This window comes from Rhinoderma darwinii, chromosome 3 (genome assembly GCF_050947455.1).
Source record: "Rhinoderma darwinii isolate aRhiDar2 chromosome 3, aRhiDar2.hap1, whole genome shotgun sequence".
NCBI classification, from domain to species: domain Eukaryota; kingdom Metazoa; phylum Chordata; class Amphibia; order Anura; family Rhinodermatidae; genus Rhinoderma; species Rhinoderma darwinii.
In genome coordinates, this window is record NC_134689.1 from 299,736,616 (window position 1) to 299,756,790 (window position 20,175).

The 20,175-nt window shown below is 41.2% G+C and overlaps 1 protein-coding gene across 2 annotated transcripts in view; it reads left to right on the plus strand.

Annotated features, from left to right (window-relative positions):
* The window catches only part of FURIN (furin, paired basic amino acid cleaving enzyme), a 203,634-nt gene that overhangs the window by 141,878 nt on the left and 41,581 nt on the right, over positions 1-20,175 (plus strand). For both annotated transcript variants that reach the window (XM_075858119.1, XM_075858120.1), the window contains exons 7-9: positions 10,892-10,980; positions 11,862-12,034; positions 13,313-13,525. In XM_075858119.1, coding sequence (XP_075714234.1) covers positions 10,892-10,980; positions 11,862-12,034; positions 13,313-13,525 — 475 coding nt within the window. The remainder of the gene's footprint in view (positions 1-10,891; positions 10,981-11,861; positions 12,035-13,312; positions 13,526-20,175) is intronic.

A 20,175-nucleotide genomic window follows, 5' to 3' on the forward strand; every position in this document is an offset into this window, starting at 1 on the left:
AAAATGTAGAGTTCTTTTTATTTAAGTAGGTGCAGTTCAATGAATAGGACAGTGATTGGAGATCTTGCGTATGCTGATTTGACTACTAAATTCTCACCCTGCCCCCATTTTTGTGTAATTTATAGGTATTTTCTGGTTCAATATAAATAGTTAGATTAAGAGCAAAGTTTGTTATTAAACTAGTGATGTTATGTAGAAAATCTGTCTGTGACCGTATAGAATCAGGCGATCAGTGTGTCAAAAAGGTATTGCAGGAGGCTGGTTAAGAAAACGCAAAAATATAAATTACTCTGTTAAATATAAATGTTTGCACATGATACTATTGTAAAGTAATTGATAGAAAAGAGGACAGTATTCTATTACAAATGGTTCTTGAGAAGTTGGCTTAGGCAGAGAACTGGCACGTTAAGTTTAACACTGAATAAATATAAGGTTATGCATTTGAGAAGGGAAAATACATTACATAATAAATGGGACAACTTTGGGTAAAATTAACATCATGGAAAAGAACTAAGGAATTGTAGCTAAAATTAACTGTACCGACCAGTGTCAGACAGCTGCTGCCAAGGCGAATAAGATTTTGGGGTTCATCAAAAGGGGCATAGATGCACGTGATAAGAACATAGATCTACTAGCTTACAAGTCACTAGTCAGACCGCACATGGATTTTTGGGGGAGATGTATCAACACTGGTACAAAGGAAAAATTGAGTAGTTGACTATGGCAACCAATCAGATTCCACTTCTCATTTTTCAGAGGCCTTTTGGAAAATGAAAGCAGCAAACTGATTGTTTGCCATAGGCAACTACTCTACTTTTCCTTTGCACCAGTTTTGATATATCTCCACCATTTGTGTGCGGTTTTGGGCACCAGTGGAGACCTAGAATTTCGAGTGGGTTCAAAAGCGGGTTACCAAAGTAATAAATGGAATGAGTGGGCTGCAGTATCCAGAAAGAGTAGCTGTTTTTTGTTGTTTTTTTTTAAACTAAATAACCCAAACCTTGATAAAATAGTAGCCTAATATATATTCAAATATTTCAAAAAGGCCAATAGATTTGTAAAATGGTCTATTTAGACTCACGACAGTAATTTTTAACAGCAGAGCATCCACTACATACAAATGTTTCAATACCAACATAGAAGGGGATTCTTTACTGTAAGAGCAGGAGAGGCTATTTCATTCTCTGTCAGAGGAAGGTGTCCTGGTTAGTTCACTGAAAGAATTTAAAAACAGTAAAAGAGTAAAAAAACAGTGTTCTTGAAGATTAAAAGCATTCCAAGGTCTGACCTAGTTTTAATTTAGAAAAAAATGGACAGTGCATTTATACCGTATATATAAAGAGTGTCCTTATTTTTCTTTCCCCTCATGCAAGAATCCTTCATTTTTGGAACAAGTGCTAGAATTACAGATAACAAATCTTTTTTTTGTTTGTTTTAACGTACTTTCTGAAATATGTAATAAGCTACCAGACTAGACTTAAATATGAAATTGGATGGGGAATTCGGCTTAGTCAGGGGAATCAATGTTCCCTTGCACGCTTCACTTCCTGTAAAGGCCCCTGGTCAAAAAACACTTAAGAAGTTGCAGTAAGAATTGAAAGAAAATTACTTTCCATAACATGATGGTGACCTTTTCAGATATTGTGGGGTTTTCTCTGCATTAATATGGTGTTCTCTCAGAAGCGGCTCAATTCTCTCCTATTTTATTTTATTTAATTTTTTTAAGGAACTCTTAACTGTCTTATATCACGGTCTCTGATTGATTTATTATTTTAATCTTTACCCTTCACACATGACTGCACTCCTAAAAGAGTTTGTTTTTTAACTCTCCAGAAGACTTCTCCCCAAACACCTCAGTACAGGTTTCCAGTCATGTTCTAAGAATAGTTAATAGAATATATACTTCTGACTAGGAGGATTATACTACATGGGATAGATCCGCTAAACTGAACACCTCAGTAGATGAGATTTCCAGATGATCCTCCCTTTTCTTGCCGGAAATGTGCTTCCTAACCCACCCTTTGGATACAAAACAAACAAACCTGGGAATCTTACAGCTTACTACTCAAGTGTTCTTATTATTGCTTCAAACCTTTCACTTCCGGGCAAAAACCTCTAAAATAGAACATTGAATATATTTCCGGTATAAAAATAAACCATACCAACTCAATTTAGCAAAAAAAAAAGAAACTCAGTGATTCAAAATAATTTTGGGTTACGCCACCGTGTCAAGTTAATGTAATCAGGCATAATACCAGCTCCGTATTGTGGCGTAATTAACAATAAAAAAAAGTGTGTGGGGGGGATTCATACACCCTGGGGTCTATCTGTACAATCTGTATTAACCTTAATATGACCCTAAAATAAAATGCCCTCAGAACAGCAGAATGATCCTTGTGAAGAAGCAGCCCAACTCTAGAATCTCCTATATTGTCCTACTGCACCCTATTGTGTATTCTAGCTACACTAAGGGTCAGTTCACACAGTTATTTGGCGCTGACTTTGACACAGAAACCGCATCGGAATCAGCGCCAAAAACAGCCAAAATTGCCCCCCATTGATTTCAATGGAAGACAGTGTTTTGTTTTGTTTTGTTTTTCCCCGGGCGGCTACTGGCCTCTCGCAGTTTCTGCCTATGACCTCCCATTGAAATCAATGGGAGGCAGGAAAAAACACTGCTCTAGTTTCTGAGCGTTTTTTGTGGCTATTTTATTCCCCCTGGTCCTTGCATTAGATTCAATGGCCACGGGGGTGGGGGTGGGGGGGTGACGCTGCAGGAAAAAAAAGCATTTACACCATGCAGGCAGTTCAAAATCTGCCTCCAAAAGGGCAGATTTTTTTCTGCTTACAAGAAACTGTATGAATAGGGCCTAATCGTTACCAACAATACCAGATGTTATTGATGAGGAGAAAACAAGCGTGCAAACAATGTCCCATCAACAAGTATATACAAGATCCCAGAAAATGTGTGAATCTTGTCCTGATGAGTTTTCCCAATTACTTTGTTCATCAGGGGACAATATCCTTGATGGGGATTGGCACAACAATTTTCTCCAAGTGGCCACCAGATGGTTGGTCACTGTTGCCACAATAGACAAAAGTGGACCAGAATGGTCAGAAGACCTAGCTAAAAGGTGATGGACCCCATGTAACTCACGGTTACAGTATCAATGGAAGAAATAAATGGGATGTGGGGAGGTGATCCAAAGTGCGTGCCGCTGCAGTCCAGATCCCGCACTTCTCATCTGAACGATAGAAATGTCTGGATGAAGTACTGACTGGAGCAGGAACACTACAGCAGCAGAAGGGTTTTTAAGCAGGTACTACTACTCCCCGACCAATAGGAGGTGACCAGGAGGCCTACATGAGTGATGCACGCACGCAGGAGTATGGAGTAGAGGGATTACCTCCTTTCTCCATAGTAATCAAATGCCTTGCTGTGTACACAACACTACCCCAACACCCTGTCATCATGAGCTACGAGGAAGTAGAGATCAGGCAGTACCATGCAAACAAATATATAAATTCCAGTTCCCTCTCCCATGATACTATTAATTCAATCATAGTTCTAAGACTTGGATGTCTTCCTATTGGATATCTCGTTTTTGCAATTGTGTACAATAATGTTTAAAAAAATAATAATAATTATGCCACTTAAGCCAGAATGTCTATTCTATGGCATACATAGATTAAAAAAATAATGGTATGAGGTGGGTCATTGAAAGTACTATTCCAGATCTCCCTTACAACAGACGCCAGCCCCTAGGTTTGGTGGGCCCACTTGCATTTTTTAGTGTAATCAGGACTTATGGCAGACATCTTCCAATTTCAAGGAGCATTTGGCCATACTACTTACCGTATCTTCAGGAGACTCTTCCACAATTCAAATATTATGATGTGAAACTCTTTGGACAAATTCTGCAGCAGTCTTAGGTCAACAAATTAGTGCAACCGTGTCAACTACGCTTATGAATATTGCAAGACAATGCCTTGTACGAGTGAAGAAGCCTTTCTCCTTTTTGGCAGGTAATGTAAAGGGTCACATCTGTAAGAAGCTAGTAGACCGTGTCGTCAGGAGATGAAATTGGAAGAGTTCTGCCTGAATCGGAAAACTTTCCAGATCTCAGATCTGTAAGGCAGCCATTCCGTAGATGTTGTGACCAGGAGAAACCAGTTAGGGAGTTAGGTTATGGCTCACTTTCCTAATGCACAATTTCCATGGTATGTAAACAAGTCATAGAAGACTAAACATTGATCATTCTCATTGCTTCATCTTGATCAGAGGCAATTGATCTCATGGCAAAGGAAGTTGTCGATAGCTCAACTCCACAGTAGAAAGAGCATTATTTTTTTTATTACAGAGCCACCTGGTCCATCCTCCAATAAAAATAAATAAATGACTAAATAAAATAAAAGCCTTAACAGCATGGAGATTGAACGATTAATCCTAAGGAGGAGAGGTGCTAGTGACAGTTTAAAGAGGCTCTGTCACCAGATTTTGCAGCCCCTATCTGCTATTGCAGCAGATAGGCGCTGCAATGTAGATTACAGTAACGTTTTTATTTTTAAAAAACGAGCATTTTTGGCCAAGTTATGACCATTTTCGTATTTATGCAAATGAGGTTTGCAAAAGTACAACTGGGCGTGTTGAAAAGTAAAAGTACAACTGGGCGTGTATTATGTGCGTACATCGGGGCGTGTTTACTACTTTTGCTAGCTGGGCTTTCTGATGAGAAGTATCATCCACTTCTCTTCAGAACGCCCAGCTTCTGGCAGTGCAGATCTGTGACGTCACTCACAGGTCCTGCATCGTGTCGGCCACATCGGCACCAGAGGCTACAGTTGATTCTGCAGCAGCATCAGCATTTGCAGGTAAGTAGCTACATCGACTTACCTGCAAACGCCGATGCTGCTGCAGAATCATCTGTAGCCTCTGGTGCCGATGTGTCCCCGCTCGTCTGACACGATGCAGGACCTGTGAGTGACGTCACAGCGTGATCTCTGTAGAACACGCTGTGTCTGCACTGCCAGAAGCTGGGCGTTGTGAAGAGAAGTGGATGACACTTCTATACACAACGCCCAGCTAGTAAAAGTAGTAAACACGCCCCGATGTACGCACATAATACACGCCCAGTTGTACTTTTACTTTTCAACACGCCCAGTTGTACTTTTGCAAGCCTCATTTGCATAAATACGAAAATGGTCATAACTTGGCCAAAAATGCTCGTTTTTTAAAAATAAAAACGTTACTGTAATCTACATTGCAGCGCCTATCTGCTGCAATAGCAGATAGGGGTTGCAAAATCTGGTGACAGAGCCTCTTTAAGTTATTTCCACCTTATTAGTGTGCAAAAAGCTATTATGACATCTGACATTTACCTGAGGGTATGGAAGACCTTTTAACAACTTTGCAGAGTCTGAGCAGGATCCCTCAGGTAAGCCCATCCTCTTTTTGTGGATCTCCTCAAGGCAGGGCTTGACAAGAATCTTAAAGGTGCAGATTTCAGCATTAAGCATGTTTTTGTGCTAAAGAGGCTCTGTCACCAGATTTTCAAACCCCTATCTCCTATTGCCTCAGATCGGCGCTGCAATGTAGATAACAGTGACTTTTTTTTTTTTTAAAAAACGAGCATTTTTGGCCAAGTTATGACCATTTTTGTAGTTATGCAAATGAGGCTTGCAAAAGTCCAAGTGGGTGTGTTTAAAAGTAAAAGTCCAAGTGGGCGTGTATTATGTGCGTACATCGGGGCGTTTTTAATACTTTTACTAGCTGGGCGCTCTGATGAGAAGTATCAGCCACTTCTCTTCAGAACGCCCAGCTTCTGCCAGATCACGCTGTGACGTCACTCACAGGTCCTGCATCGTGTCAGACGAGCGAGGACACATCGGCACCAGAGGCTACAGTTGATTCTGCAGCAGCATCAGCGTTTGCAGGTAAGTAGCTACATCGACTTACCTGCTAACGCCGATGCTGCTGCAGAATCCACTGAAGCCTCTGGTGCCGGTGTCCTCGCTCGTCTGACCCGATGCAGGACCTGTGAGTGACGTCACAGCGTGATCTCTCGAACACGCTGTGTCTGCACTGCCAGAAGCTGGGCGTTCTGAAGAGAAGTGGATGATACTTCTCATCAGAGCGCCCAGCTAGTAAAAGTATTAAAAACGCCCCGATTTACTTACATAATACACGCCCACTTGGACTTTTACTTTTAAACACGCCCACTTGGACTTTTGCAAGCCTCATTTGCATAACTACAAAAATGGTCATAACTTGGCCAAAAATGCTCGTTTTTTAAAAATAAAAACGTTACTGTAATCTACATTGCAGCGCCGATCTGCTGCAATAGCAGATAGGGGTTGCAAAATCTGGTGACAGAGCCTCTTTAAGTACAACTGGGCGTGTTTAAAGTTATGTCCAAGTGGGCGTGTATTGGCAGTTCAGACACACAGCGTGTCCTCGCTCATCCGACGCGATGAAGTTCCTGTGGGAGGAAGTGAGTGACGTCACAGCGTGATCTCGCGAGGACACGCTGTGTGTCTGTGCACTGCCAGAAGCTGGGTGGTAACGAAGAGAAGTGCATGATGCTGATTCGTCAGCATCATACACTTCTATTCACAATGCCCAGCTAGTAAAAGAAGTAAAAACGCCCAGATGTACACACACAATACACGCCCACTTGGACATCACTTTAAACACGCCCAGTTGTACTTAAGAAAGGCTCATTTGCATAAATATAAAAATGCTCATAACTTGGCCAAAAATGCTCGTTTTTGAAAAAAAAAACACGTTACGGTTATCTACATTGCAGCGCCGATCTGCTGCAATAGGAGATAGGGGTATGAAAATCTGGTGACAGAGCCTCTTTAAGTTACAGTAGTAGATCATCCCTGGTAAGATAAATATTGACAAACCTCCTTAGGCTTAAAAGAATATTCTGGTTTTCGCAAATAAAAGCTCATTAATTTTATAATAAAGTTATGCAATTTTCATATACTTTCTATATTTTTCAATGTTTTCAAGATCTCTGCTTGCAAACTTTCAATAGGAACTGTCATTGTTTATTTTCAGTAGATAAAAATCAGCCCTGCTCATGTGATAAACACACTGGTGCAAAGCTTGTAAGAGTTAAAGGTTAACTAAACGTTCAACAAACTTCTGACATGTCATAGTGACCTGTCAGATATTTTGAATAGTGCGGGTCCGAGCACTGAGATCTGCATCAATTGCTAAAATGAAGCAGTAGAAGCGCTCGTGTGAGCGCTCAGCTTCTTGGTTTCTGCTTCGGCGTTTTCCGGAATTCGGTGTACGGGCTCAATACAAAGTCTGAGCCCGTACACTGCTACATTGGCTTTCAGGAAAGAGCCGCAGAGGAACAAAGCGGCTGAGCGCGCACACGAGCGCTTCTGCCTCTTCGTTTTAGCGATTGGTGGGGGTCTGACCACGGAGACCCGCACCAATCAAAACTTCTAACGTGTCACTATGACACGTCAGAAGTTTATACGTTTAGTTACCGATTTTGAACGTCCAAAAAGGCCGATTTTTAGACTATTTTCTGCTGTCTTTTTTTCGTGCCACGAGTGAGCGTGACAGACCCCTATTGGCAGAGATCGTTTAGCAATTTGCTGGTTTAAGTTATGGTCCAAAATTAAATTCTTGCCAGACCAAAAGTGAATGACAAGTTGTTCAAAAAACGTCTGTCTGATATCCCTAATGTACGGGCAGATCTACAGTACACTTTTGTGATCAGAGCTGTGTACAGTTTTGCACCTGTGTAATCCCCTTTTATGAGCAGTCAGCAAAAATCTATACTGGAAGTAAATAGCAGTGGTGCCTATGAAATAACAGCAAGCAGAACTTAAAAAAAAAAAACTGCAGGGAATTTATAGAAAAAGCATTTTGCAAAAAGCTAACTCCATTATATAAAGAAGAACCTTTTTTATTTGCTAAAACTGGAATACCTCTTTAAACCTATTTTTTTCCCTTTTTTTGCTGCCTGATTTTCACATGCGACAGTGACATTATTGTTGCCTTTCATTTTCCGAATGTTATTCGGTTTTAAGAATCTACTAAAGACCCTTTATTGCCTGTAAGGGTATGTTCACACGCAGAGTTTTAACGCTTATTTCGGGGCATAAACAAAATACACCTGAAAAACGCTAGCTAAATGCCTACAAACATCTGATCATTGAATTAAAAAAGGAGCATGTCACTTCTTGAGCTGTTTTTGGAGCTGGTTTTCATTGTGTCAATGGAAAAACCACTCCAAAAACAGCTTAAAAAAATGCCTCAAATGTTTTCGGCTACAAAAACGGCTGAAAATCAGAGGCCGGTTTCCTTTGAAAACCGCTCCGTAATTTTCGGCCGTTTTTGATCTGCGTGTGAACATACCCTAATAGGACCATTAGGAGATTGAGAATCGTAGGCCAAATGGATAGCTTGTTATCTGTCTCTTGTTCCTCCTAGAGGCTTCAGTGCAGGTTCTACTTAATCAATTTCTACTTCCTGGGGCTGAAAGATTAGATGCCTTAATAGGGGATCTGTAAATCTGCTACCTAGAGTTCTCCATACACACCTGCAGACCCGCTCTAACGGCGGAGATCAGGGCAACCTCTTCTCTTCACGTTGATCACGGCATACAAGGGCAGAGACATGGATGGGGGGGTAAGCCCCTTTGATCATGTCACAGAGAATCCCTATGACGCGATTGGTGCCCATACCATGTTTGTACAGAGAAAACCCAATAAAGAAAAAAATAAATCCGTTAACACTTTATTTTTATTTTTTTAAACCTTTGTTTATTGTTTTATATATTTGATGATAAAAAAAAGTGTTTTCTGCATTTTTACGAAAATAAAAGTTAAAAGGCTAATGAATAGGTACCAAATAAAGTACAACTTGTCCTACAAAAAACATTCCTCTTACAGATACATCAACTTAAAAATAAAAGTTATGACCTCTGGAATGCAAAGGGGAAAAAGGGATTAGCGGCAATAGGTGGATGGGTGACCTTTTTCAGTGGTGCTGTAAAGTGACACCTGTAAAAGCCTTTTATTTGTCTACTTTGAACACCAACTACTTCTAGGGTTTCACTGTTGGTTGTCCTATAGCCTAAACAAGTCTTATGCGTTCTGTACTTTTACATAAGACCCAGTTTTACTGTTTTCAGAAATGGTATTGTGTAATAGAAGTGATTTTTAGTCTTTTGAATATATTATCAGCACATTGATGAATTTAAAATGTGGATTGATATGTAATTAACATTTTAGCTTTTTTGATCTGTAAGTTCTATTTCATCCACATGAATCGAATGACTTGAAATGAAGAATGAATGCTTCGTATGGATGTGTGAAGCACCTGGCTGACTGCACCTCGGATCATAGTCTTACTGTAGATTAAGTTGCGAACCTAGTGTAAGACTTTCACGTATGAATTAACTTTGCTTACTGTGTTTATTTTGGGGACATTTTTTGGATGTGGCTTCTATTTTGTCAATCTTTTAAAATGTTGAAATTGCTTATGCTATGCAGTATACAGGTGTTTAGACTTATATTTCCCCTTGCTTTCTAGCTAGTGTGGGATTTAATGTAGCATTAAGTGCACATTTTCTTTCATGGTCCAGTAAACCTGCTGCTTTAAAGGTTGATTTATAAGCTTTTCCCGAACACTGTCCACTTGTAAAATTTGTAGGACTATAACCATGCAGGAATTCTGCAGCTACAAATGATACTCGGGAGAACTGCAATTGAGAAGAAACCTGCGCTGTGCAGTTTTATGTGGGGTAGGCAGCATTCTTGTTAGGTTTGCGGCCCCTTAGGATATGCCGTTCACAGTACTTGACTTTTTATGCTATGACTTAAAAGTGCTGACTACTTGGGTCATCCTTAAATGATGGCAGTTTTGTATATTTTACAGCCTATTGTTTTGTAACGTTGTTGTACTTTACATGAAAAACTCAGATAAATGGTTAAAACCAAATGCTTTTTTTTTTTATTCATCTTTATTAGTAGTTTGTTTGTCCTGTGACCCAACATTTAGTAACTCCATTTATTTTGGATGATAACACAGCCATATTATGGTGATTGTTGTAAATGCATCTGATACCCTACAGTACCCAACTTTCTTGGCTTCAATGTTTTTCTGGTACATGATTTCGTTTTTATTTAGAGATGGAGATTTTGATTGGTTTTAGCGCCACCTGCAGGTTTTAACCTTGATCGGAGAACCAGGGGATCTGTGAAGGGTTAAACAGACGGATGGTCCCTTGGCACACCAAAGATGCTTCTGCTAAACCCATGTACTTTTTAGTGTTTGCCTTCCAGAACTGTGGATCCTGCCTATGGTACAAGATGTAGTAGACAAATAAGATTAATGTCCTGTCTGCACAATGCCCTACTTCATTCACCTGAAGAATCTGTCCAAGTCTCAGTTTGGTGTGAAAGACAAGTCCTAATATGGTGCCAAGAACTTGCGTCTTGCCTCTCTGGGAATTGGTGCAGAATGAAGGAGTCCGTATGAACGCCTCGTATATGTAAATAGTTAAACATGATGGTTTAATATAAAGAGTAATAGTCTCGGGAACATATATACTTGTATTTTTTCAGGATGCAACATTAGAACCTGAGCATTTAAAATAAAAAAAATTTTTGTTTTTTTTAAAATCCCTATATAAAAAAATATCTTGTATCTGCGCTATGAACAGGAGGAGTTGGCATTTGTATAAATAAAGTTCTTGCCTTATAAAAATATAACTTCTCTTATTTAGGAGATTAGTCTCAAATGTAAAAGCATAATACCTTGCAAGAAATGATCTTTTTCAGCTTCACATCTATTAAATGCTTTGGATTGTTACAAGTTTTTATTAAAATATGTATGTGTTTGGTTGGTTTTTTTTAGGCATGGAACACGCTGTGCAGGAGAAGTGGCTGCAGTGGCAAATAATGGAATATGTGGTGTTGGAGTAGCTTATAATGCCAAGATTGGAGGTAAGGATATTTCCGCCTATTTTGATATTCGTGGTTACTTTTATATAAAGATTATCTAAGTTCATAAAACATTAATTTGTGCCATTTACAAATGTACATTATTTTTTTTAAATATTTGTTGCAACTCTATTATTGAAGACCCCTTCTGTCCGTGTAAACACTATGAACTTTGAAGGCCGACGGCCTCCACGTCCATAGGCTACATTATGGCAGTGATCACATGATATGCCAAGGTGACTACTTCCTCAGCTGTTAGTGGCTGCGCCTGTTTCTGCGTGCATGGGCGGTAGAAGTATCTTATGACTGCCGCCATATTTCAACCTGTGGAGCCCGCCAACGTCCAATCTTTGAAGACCTGCCGTCTGTGTAGTTACAAATCTACAGTCATTTATACCTGATGTTCGTTTTTGTAAGTGGTGCAAATTCCCAGTGAACAACCTTTTAGCAAATCTCTTCAAGGCCAACCTTTTTAAGTGAAGACTAATTCTACAAATACAAATTTAAAGTTTCTGGCCAATATATTTACTGCGCAAGTTTTCATTGCTAGAATAAGTGGCCAGACTATATTCCAATAAACTCTTGCTCAAAGCAGTCAGATTTCTTCTAGTAGTTCTAGGGCTTGCTAGTTGGCTACACACAAGTCAAAATGTGTATTTTGTGGGTATCTTTGTTGCTTTTGTTGTCAGAAAATGGTAAACGTTTTATATTTACATTCAGTGTGGTGCATGGATTTTTTCTCCTCTGCAAAAAGAATCAATATGGCACCAATATGATGGCATGGACACTTGCTTAAGAGGAACTGTAGTTTTAAAAAAAATAATTTTTTTGCTTTTGAAGGGTGTGGCTAATAATTCAGCATAATCACCATCTTTCTTTGATAGGTGTTCGGATGTTGGATGGTGAAGTAACTGATGCAGTTGAAGCACGATCACTAGGGCTTAACCCCAACCACGTTGACATATACAGTGCCAGCTGGGGACCGGAAGATGATGGGAAAACTGTGGATGGCCCAGCCCGTTTTGCAAATGAGGCCTTCCTCAGAGGAGTGACCCAAGTATGTATTAACTTGTTTTATTCAAGGAGCAGGAGGACCTGCATACTCTATTGTCATAGATGGTGGAAACCCCTGTTTTCATTTAAAACCTTTTATTGTAATCCTTCCTGTGATGACATGACGATTGATCCTGCCCCCAGTGTACTCCGCACCAGATGAAAAGTGATATATACAAAACTAGAAGTGACAGCCTATTGCAAATGCTCAGTGTACAATATGAACATTGCAATATTCCATAGATTGTAACACAAAATGAAACATTTTTTTTTTTTTTTTTTAATCTTTTTATTAGTGTGTTTTGTTCTTGTGACATTCCATGGCAGGCAGAGGGGAAACCCTTTAAGCCTTTGCTATAGCTCAACAAATTTTCCTTTTAATAGATACTACAGGTTTTTTTTCTGCACTTAAAGGCTATGGTCACCTTTTTGCCCCTTTTTTTTCCTTTTTAATGGAATGTATATATTTATAGCTTAAAAAGCACTTTTGTAGCTTGCTTTTTAATGATATTGAATCATTTCACTTCTGCAGCTTTTATCACTGTACATAGAAGTTGCCATCACAGAGCGGGTCGGTCTGCAACTGCTTCTGTGTGCTCCTGAGCAATCCTCTTCACAGAAGACTAATTAAATCAAAGTTAACAACGCCATTCTGTAGCTTCTATGTACAGTGATACATAGAAGCTGCAGAAATCAAACGGTGGAACATTTTTAATAAAAGCAAATGACAAGTGCTGCTTATGCCAAAACATGTATTTCACACAAACAAAAAAAATAAATATATCATAGGCGTTGAACCAGAATAAATAATTATCCCCTATCCACAGGATAGGGGATAATTGTCTGATCACTGGGCCCCCACTGATAGCGAGAACTAAGGTGCTGAACCCCCATTCCACCTCACTGCATTTACCGCAGTAAGAAGTTGCTTGAATGGAACAGCAGTCGAGCATGTGCCTGCTTCTCCATTCCAGGTCTATGGGATTGACCGTAACAGTCAAGTACTGTACTCTACTGTTTCCGTGATGTTAATAGACTTTAAAAGGAGCGGCAGCGCCCATGTTCGAACGTTGCTCCATTCAAGGGTTCGAGACCCTTGTTCTGATGATTGGTGTGGGTCCCCCAGCGATTACACCATAGTCCAAAGAATGGCTGCTGAAAAGGGCTGAACTCATTACCCTGGGGCCAAATGGAACATCAATTTTCCCTGCAGTTGTATCAATACGAAACCAAGATTTTAGTGCTGGCTTTATGAATGTTTGCCTACTTCACTTCCTTGCAGGGTCGTAATGGTTTGGGCTCTATATATGTGTGGGCATCTGGGAATGGTGGGAGAGAACACGACAGCTGCAATTGTGATGGATATACAAACAGCATCTATACATTGTCCATTAGCAGCACCACCCAGCTTGGCAATGTACCATGGTACAGCGAGGCCTGTTCCTCTACACTAGCAACCACATACAGCAGTGGCAACCAGAATGAGAAGCAGATTGTGAGTATTGTAAATATAATGTGCCATTTCTCACTTCACAGTGCAATGACAGAAACCATTTCCTTTTTTCTCATTTGACTTATTGATCATGACAAACACAAACCTCTCGAGTTCGGGTCACTGTTAAGCTGCAGAACAGACCTAATGTCTATTAAATCAGCTTTGCATAATAAACTGTAAATCTGATAAACCATTTATAAGATACATTGCTTTAGTTTGTCTGCCTCAGGCTCTGTTCACACTAGCATTCTTTTTCTTTTAAATTATTATTTTTTTGACAGATACAAGTGACTTGGATATACATTGCATAAGAAATAATGACAGGACGTGTCCTAATAAAAGGCAATGGAGAAACGTTTCAAACATCAGAAAAAAGACCATTCCCAAGCTGAGCTAAAAGGAGAGGGAAATAGGAACGGTGGGGGAGGGAAGGGGAAGAAGGAGGAGTAGAGAAAGCGTTACAATATTTCCAGTCCAATAGTAGAAGAATGAACTGCTTGAACATTAATCCAGACATTTTGCTGTGTAATCTGAAGAGGTTCGAAACATCACCCATAGCTTCCAAATTTTCGGGAAAAAGCTGTGAGTTCGAGTTTCCATGGCCTATAATTCCTCCTTGTGGTCTATTTTAAGTAGCCACTGTGCGGCTGTTGGGGGTAGAAGGCTGATTCCAGGAGGGATCCGTGCTTTAGCTGCTGCTGTGAGCATATAGAACAATTTCAGGATATGTTTTAACCTTCGCGGTAGTTGAATTTTCAGAAATAGCTTTATCCGCATGGGGATAGCATCAAGTGCACACATTTTTTGAATGAGCATAGAGACCTCTTACAGTACGGTTTTGATGATTGGACAAATCCACCTCATGCGGAGAGAAGTTCCGGGTTCTGCATGGCACCTCCAACCTTCATCTAAATTAACACTTTTCATTGTCTTAAGGCTCGAAGGGGTGAGATACCAAACTCCAGGTGTCTAAGTAAAACCTTGGATGTAGAGGGGGGTGGTAACCACAAGAACACATTGAAGGATAATAAGCATCCTGGAAGCAGTCCAGCCAACCAGTTGTATGGTGTAGTAAAGGTTCAGTACCTAATTGACACCTTATCTAGGGGATTAAGTGTGGGGTTATATATAAAAACATTGCTGCAGATACTACTCTAGCCTTAAAGTCCGCTCAATATGGTGCAATGGTTTTGGAGCATAGTTAGAAATTTACTCAATGTCTAAACACTGCAAAATGTGCAAACAATAGGGTACTTAATAATTTTTCTGACTTAATGTAAAAACTTATAACAATATACTAAAGGCAAAGAAGTAATATTATGACAAAAACAGTGATTATGTCACTTAGGGCCTGTTCACATCAGCGTTGGCTTTCCGTTCAGGGGTTTCCGTCGGAGGGTTTCCGTTGGGTGAACCCCTCAACGGAAAGTCAAACGGAAACCTTAACTTCCATTTCATCACCATTGATAGCAATGTTTCCGTCACCATTGCTAATGGTTTTCGTTTGTCTCCATTCTGGCAGGTTTCCGTTTTTCCAACGGAATCAATAGCTCAGCCTACTGCGTAGATGGAAACCTTCCGGAATGGTGACCAACGGAAACCATTAGCAATGTTTTCGTCACCATTGATATCGATGGTGATGCAAACGGAAGCTAAGGTTTCCGTTAGGGTTTCCGTTGTGTGAACCCCTCAACCGAAAGTCAAAGACAGAACCCCCTCAACGGAAAGCCAGCGCTGATGTGAACCGGCCCTATCCTGTACAAGGAACAGTCTCACCGCTGTGGAATTTCTGGGAGGGTTCCGCTCCGTTTCTCAAAAATAGTTAGGTCAGTCCCTCTTTGTTCGGGTCCATCAGAGTTTTCTGCAGACAATAACTGTCCTTAAAGGATTTGGGAGTAGTGATCCAAGCTTGAATATCAGGTAGTGGAGGAAGAGCATTAGAAGGTTTCACCTGTCGCCAGTCTGAGATTGCATCGAGGCGGAATTCTAGATCTTTGCAAGCATTTTCTGCGTCACAAGGAGAATAAATGTTGTATTGTTTACCTTTACCTGTGAAAATCCTTTCAATGGGGAAGAGCTATTTAAATTGCAATTGGTTTTCTGAGTTAATCTGTAAATGGCTTTAGCACGTGACGTTTGTAAAGTGTGGACCCAGCCAAATCCTAGTAGAATTGTATGGCTCCTTTTTAATATTCTAACTGGCTGGCTTCTCTTGACTTCCTCAGTAGTTGTTGTTTAGTCTGGTAGCATAACCGCTTACAGATGACGTTTCTTGGGAGGGGGGTGGTCAGTATGTTTACGCCGTAAAACCCTGTGGGCCCACTCAATTGAGACGTCTGGGAGGTCCTCCAGTTGTAGCAGGTTGACAAAGATCTCTCAAGGCTTTAGACTACATGCACACAACAATTTGTTGTTTACGGGCCGCAAAATACAGTTGTACACATGCAGCCTTAGGAAGAGCTTCAGCAGAGAAGGACTCAGGGAGGAGTTTTATTTCATATTTTCGTGGTATTCAAGGATTGCATATAGATTATTCATGTGACCCTCGTGTTCATTCAAGCACTGTGAAGTAGCTACTTCGTGATCCTTGATAGATGCTGTATGATTTTTTGAAATTTCTACTCTCTGGTCCACCAATCTCAGGTCTTTGTTAACGTCTGTTAACTTTTGGGCATTTGGCTGTAAAGCTTTGGTTAGGATTCTTCTAATAAAGGTTATAGAGACCAGCAGGTCTGGTTGTTGTTCGGACACCTCTATATTTGAACACTCTTCATAAGTCCTCTATCCGCTGAGGGGGTCTTCCTCCATTGCATCGGCTGCAAGTTTGTGTCTTTTAGGTGTAGAAGTCTCAGGTTTTATTCAGCACCTTCCCATCTCCACGGTCTGTACTCCACTATACCCTACTCCATTCTCAGATCACATCCCCTTTCTGTTTTATATGCTGAATCATTTCTCTGCCAATCCCCACCATCCAGTGGCGTAGCTATAAGGATCGCAGCGGTCGCACTTGCAACCGGGCCCCGAAGCCAGGGGCTTGTCGCCCCCTGCACCGTGTCTGTTAACTTACTATAGTAATTGACTGTATACTTACCCTCCTCATTCCAGAGCGCAGCGGAGTTATAATTATTATTAGTATTATTGTTAGGCTGGGAAAGCCCAAAAGCAGTGGGCCTTCCCACTCTGGTAATGCCAGCCTGCTGCTGCTATGTTGTAGCTGGCTGGGTATAAAATATTGGGGGGACCCCACGTCATTTTTAAAAAAGAAATAAATAATTGGGGAAAAAACGATGTGGGGTTCCCCTATTTTTCATAACCAGCCAGATACAATATAGCAGCAGCAGGCTAGCTTTATCAGGGTGGGAAGAGCCACGGTTTCTGTCCTTTCCCAGTCTAATAATACCAGCCTGTGCCCCGCCTCCCCAGTGCCCGACCATCGCTGCAGATGGTTGGGTACTGGATCACACCTGGCTCTTCCCAGTACCCCTGGTGGCGGTGGGTAATGGGGTTAGTGCTAGCCTTTTCACTGGCTAACATTAAGCCCTGCCTTAGTAATGGACGCTGTCAATCAGCCAGCGGACATTACTAAAGCAGTAGTAATAAAGTTTTAAAAAAATACAAGGACGTAGAAAAAATATTTTATTGAAATAAAAAAACCCCCACACAACCTGGGTTAACCATTTTATTGAGAATAAAAAACGCCGTCATTGAAGTAGTCCTCGAATACGAAGTAGTCCAATAACCACTTGTAAAAAAAACAACTAAAAAAAGCAAAGCAATTCTTATACTTGTCTTTCCAGGGTCCAGTACTGGAGCCGCAATGTCACTGAGCTGGGCCCTATGTCTAAGCCTATCATATGTGATAGTCTGCTGAGTCACTTTAAAAAAGTAAAAGGATTAGATGTATTGGGGCTATTGCCTCTAACGGTTTAAGACCTTAGTGACGCCCCTGGTTGCTAGTGCTGCAGCATTGGGTCACTTAGGAGACCCAGCGATGCAGCTGAAAGCTGCAGGACCATTGGCCATGGGAAGAAACTATGGGGGGGGGGGGGCCTTTTGCACTAGGGCTCGTGAGCCTTTAGCCATGCCCCTGCCACTATCCACTATAGGTCAGTACACCACCAGCACACTCAATCACCCCGTAAACAATACTTTATTCCATCTCACATCCTCCCCCCCCTTACTTTCAATATTTCACTTGTCTACAACCAGTTCTCCACCATACTCAATTTTCCACTGTACATCAATATACTCTTGATTGCCAGATTATGCATATAAGATTTTCTCATAAGCCGCCAGCTCATATTCTCCCCAAACCATGGACCCACGTGCGTGTCCCCACATAGTGTCCCTTCCATCACAGAGGGAAACCACGCCCTCAGTATTCCAACCTCTTTCCTACATAACTGCCCGCATACACCACTATGTATTCAGGCTCTTTATTTTCACTCCTACAATTGACTAACTTCATGTTGGCCCAAACAACTGTTCCGAAGCTGCACTGGGACCACCACAGGCATAACCGCTGCAATCCACGCCCAGCCTCCAGCTAATATTACTCTGCCCCACTGTATCATTACAGCACAACGTCACAAACTTTCACCTCTCCAGGCCTCCTTACCTACTCCTCCAGGATCCATGTTAATGTGAAAGTGGTATATCCATTGCACTATACACAAATATCGCTGTATACACGCGTTCTGCACCCCTGTTTAACATAAGTTTCTTTCTTTCTACTGCAAGTTAACCCCTACCCGCACCAGGACGTAACTGTACGTCGTTGCGGGAAGTTACTTCCCGCACGAGGACGTACAGTTACTGAGTTAATCCCGGTGCACACTGTCGGCGACAGTGTGCACCGGGAACCAGGAGGTCAGCTGTCGCCGACAGCTGACACTCCCCTCTTGCCGGCCAGCGGTCCTTTGCCGCTGATTTCGGCGCATTAACCCCTTAAATTCGGCGATCGGGTGCAATCGCCGAATTTTAGGGGTTTCTAACATATCGGCAGACCCCCGTCCGAAATCGCGGGGTCTGCCGATAGTTAGTATGGCAAACGGAAGCCAAACAATGGCTTCCGGGTCTGCCATGGACAGAAGCCCATCAGGACCAACCTTCGGCTGGTCCTGATAGGCTTCCTGTCAGAGTGACAGAAAGTCACTGTGCCGTTCCCGATGCACACTGTCGGCGACAGTGTGCATCGGGAACTTGGAGATCAGCTGTCCCCGACAGCTGACACTCTCCAGTGTTGCCGATCAGCGGCTCATCGCCGCTGATTTCGGCAATTAACCCGTTACATGCGGGGCTCGATTGCGATCTCCGCATGTAGCGGGTTTGTAGCGCATCAGCAGCCCCCATGCAATCGTGGGGGCTTCTGATGCTTGTGATGGCACCCGGGGGCCAGACAACGGCCCCCAGGTCTGCCATGTATGTCAGCCTATGAGGATCAGCCTCTGCTGATCCTCGTAGACCAACTGTCAGAGTGACTGTGACGTCACACTGACAGTTTTAATACGTTACACTACCTAGGTAGTGTAATGTATTCCAGCAGCGATCAGAGCTGCAGGTCAAAAAAGAAAGTGTAAAAAGTAAAAGAAAGGTTAATAAACAAAAATATAAAGTGTAAAAAGTAAAAAAAAGTTAATAAAAATGTTTTATAAAAGTGTAAAAATAAAAGGTTTTGTTTTCCTATAATAAGTCATTTATTATAGGGAAAAAATGAAAACGTTAAAAAAAAGTACACATATTTGGTATCGCCGCGTTCGTAACGACCCAATCTATGAAACTATAATGTTAATTTTTCCGCACGGTGAACGCCGCAAACAAAATAAACGGAAAACTGTCAGCATCGCTATTTTTTGGTCACCACCCCTCCCAAGATATAGAATAAAAAGTGATCAAAAAGTCGCATTTACCCCAAAATGGTACCAATAAAAACTACAACCCGTCCCGCAAAAAACAAGACCTCCCACAGCTTTTTTGCCGAAAAAATAAAAACGTTACGGCTCAAAATAGCGTGTCCCAGAAAATAAATTATTTTATAGAAACTTAATTTTATTGTGCAAACGCTGCAAAACGTAAAAAAATCTATACACATATGGTATCGCCATAATCGTACCGACCGGCAGAATAAATTAAAACGTAATTTATTGCGCACGGTGAACGCTGTAATAAATAAAGAATTTAAAGCGCCAAAATCGCTGTTTTTTGGTCACCTTAGCTCTAAAAAAGATCCTGAGGGGCCAAAATCTCACTATACCCCTAGAAAAATTCCTTGAGGGGTGTAGATTCCAAAATGGGGTCACTTTTGGGGGGTTTACACTGTTTTGGTCCCTCCGGGGCGTTGCAAACCCGACATGGCACTGAAAACCAATCCAGCAAAATCTGCGCTCCAAAATCCAAAAGGCGCTCCCTCCCTCCTGAGCCTTGCTGTGGGTTCAAACATCAGTTTACGACCACATATGGGGTATTGCCGTAATCGGGAGAAATTGCTTTACAAATTTTGGGGTGCTTTTTCTCCTTTATTCCTTGTAAAAATGAAAAAATTCTATGTTTCCACAGAAAAATAGGTGATTTTCATCTTCACAGACTAATTCCACTAAATTCTGCAAAAAAACTGTGGGGTCAATATGCTATCTATACCCCTAGAAAAATGC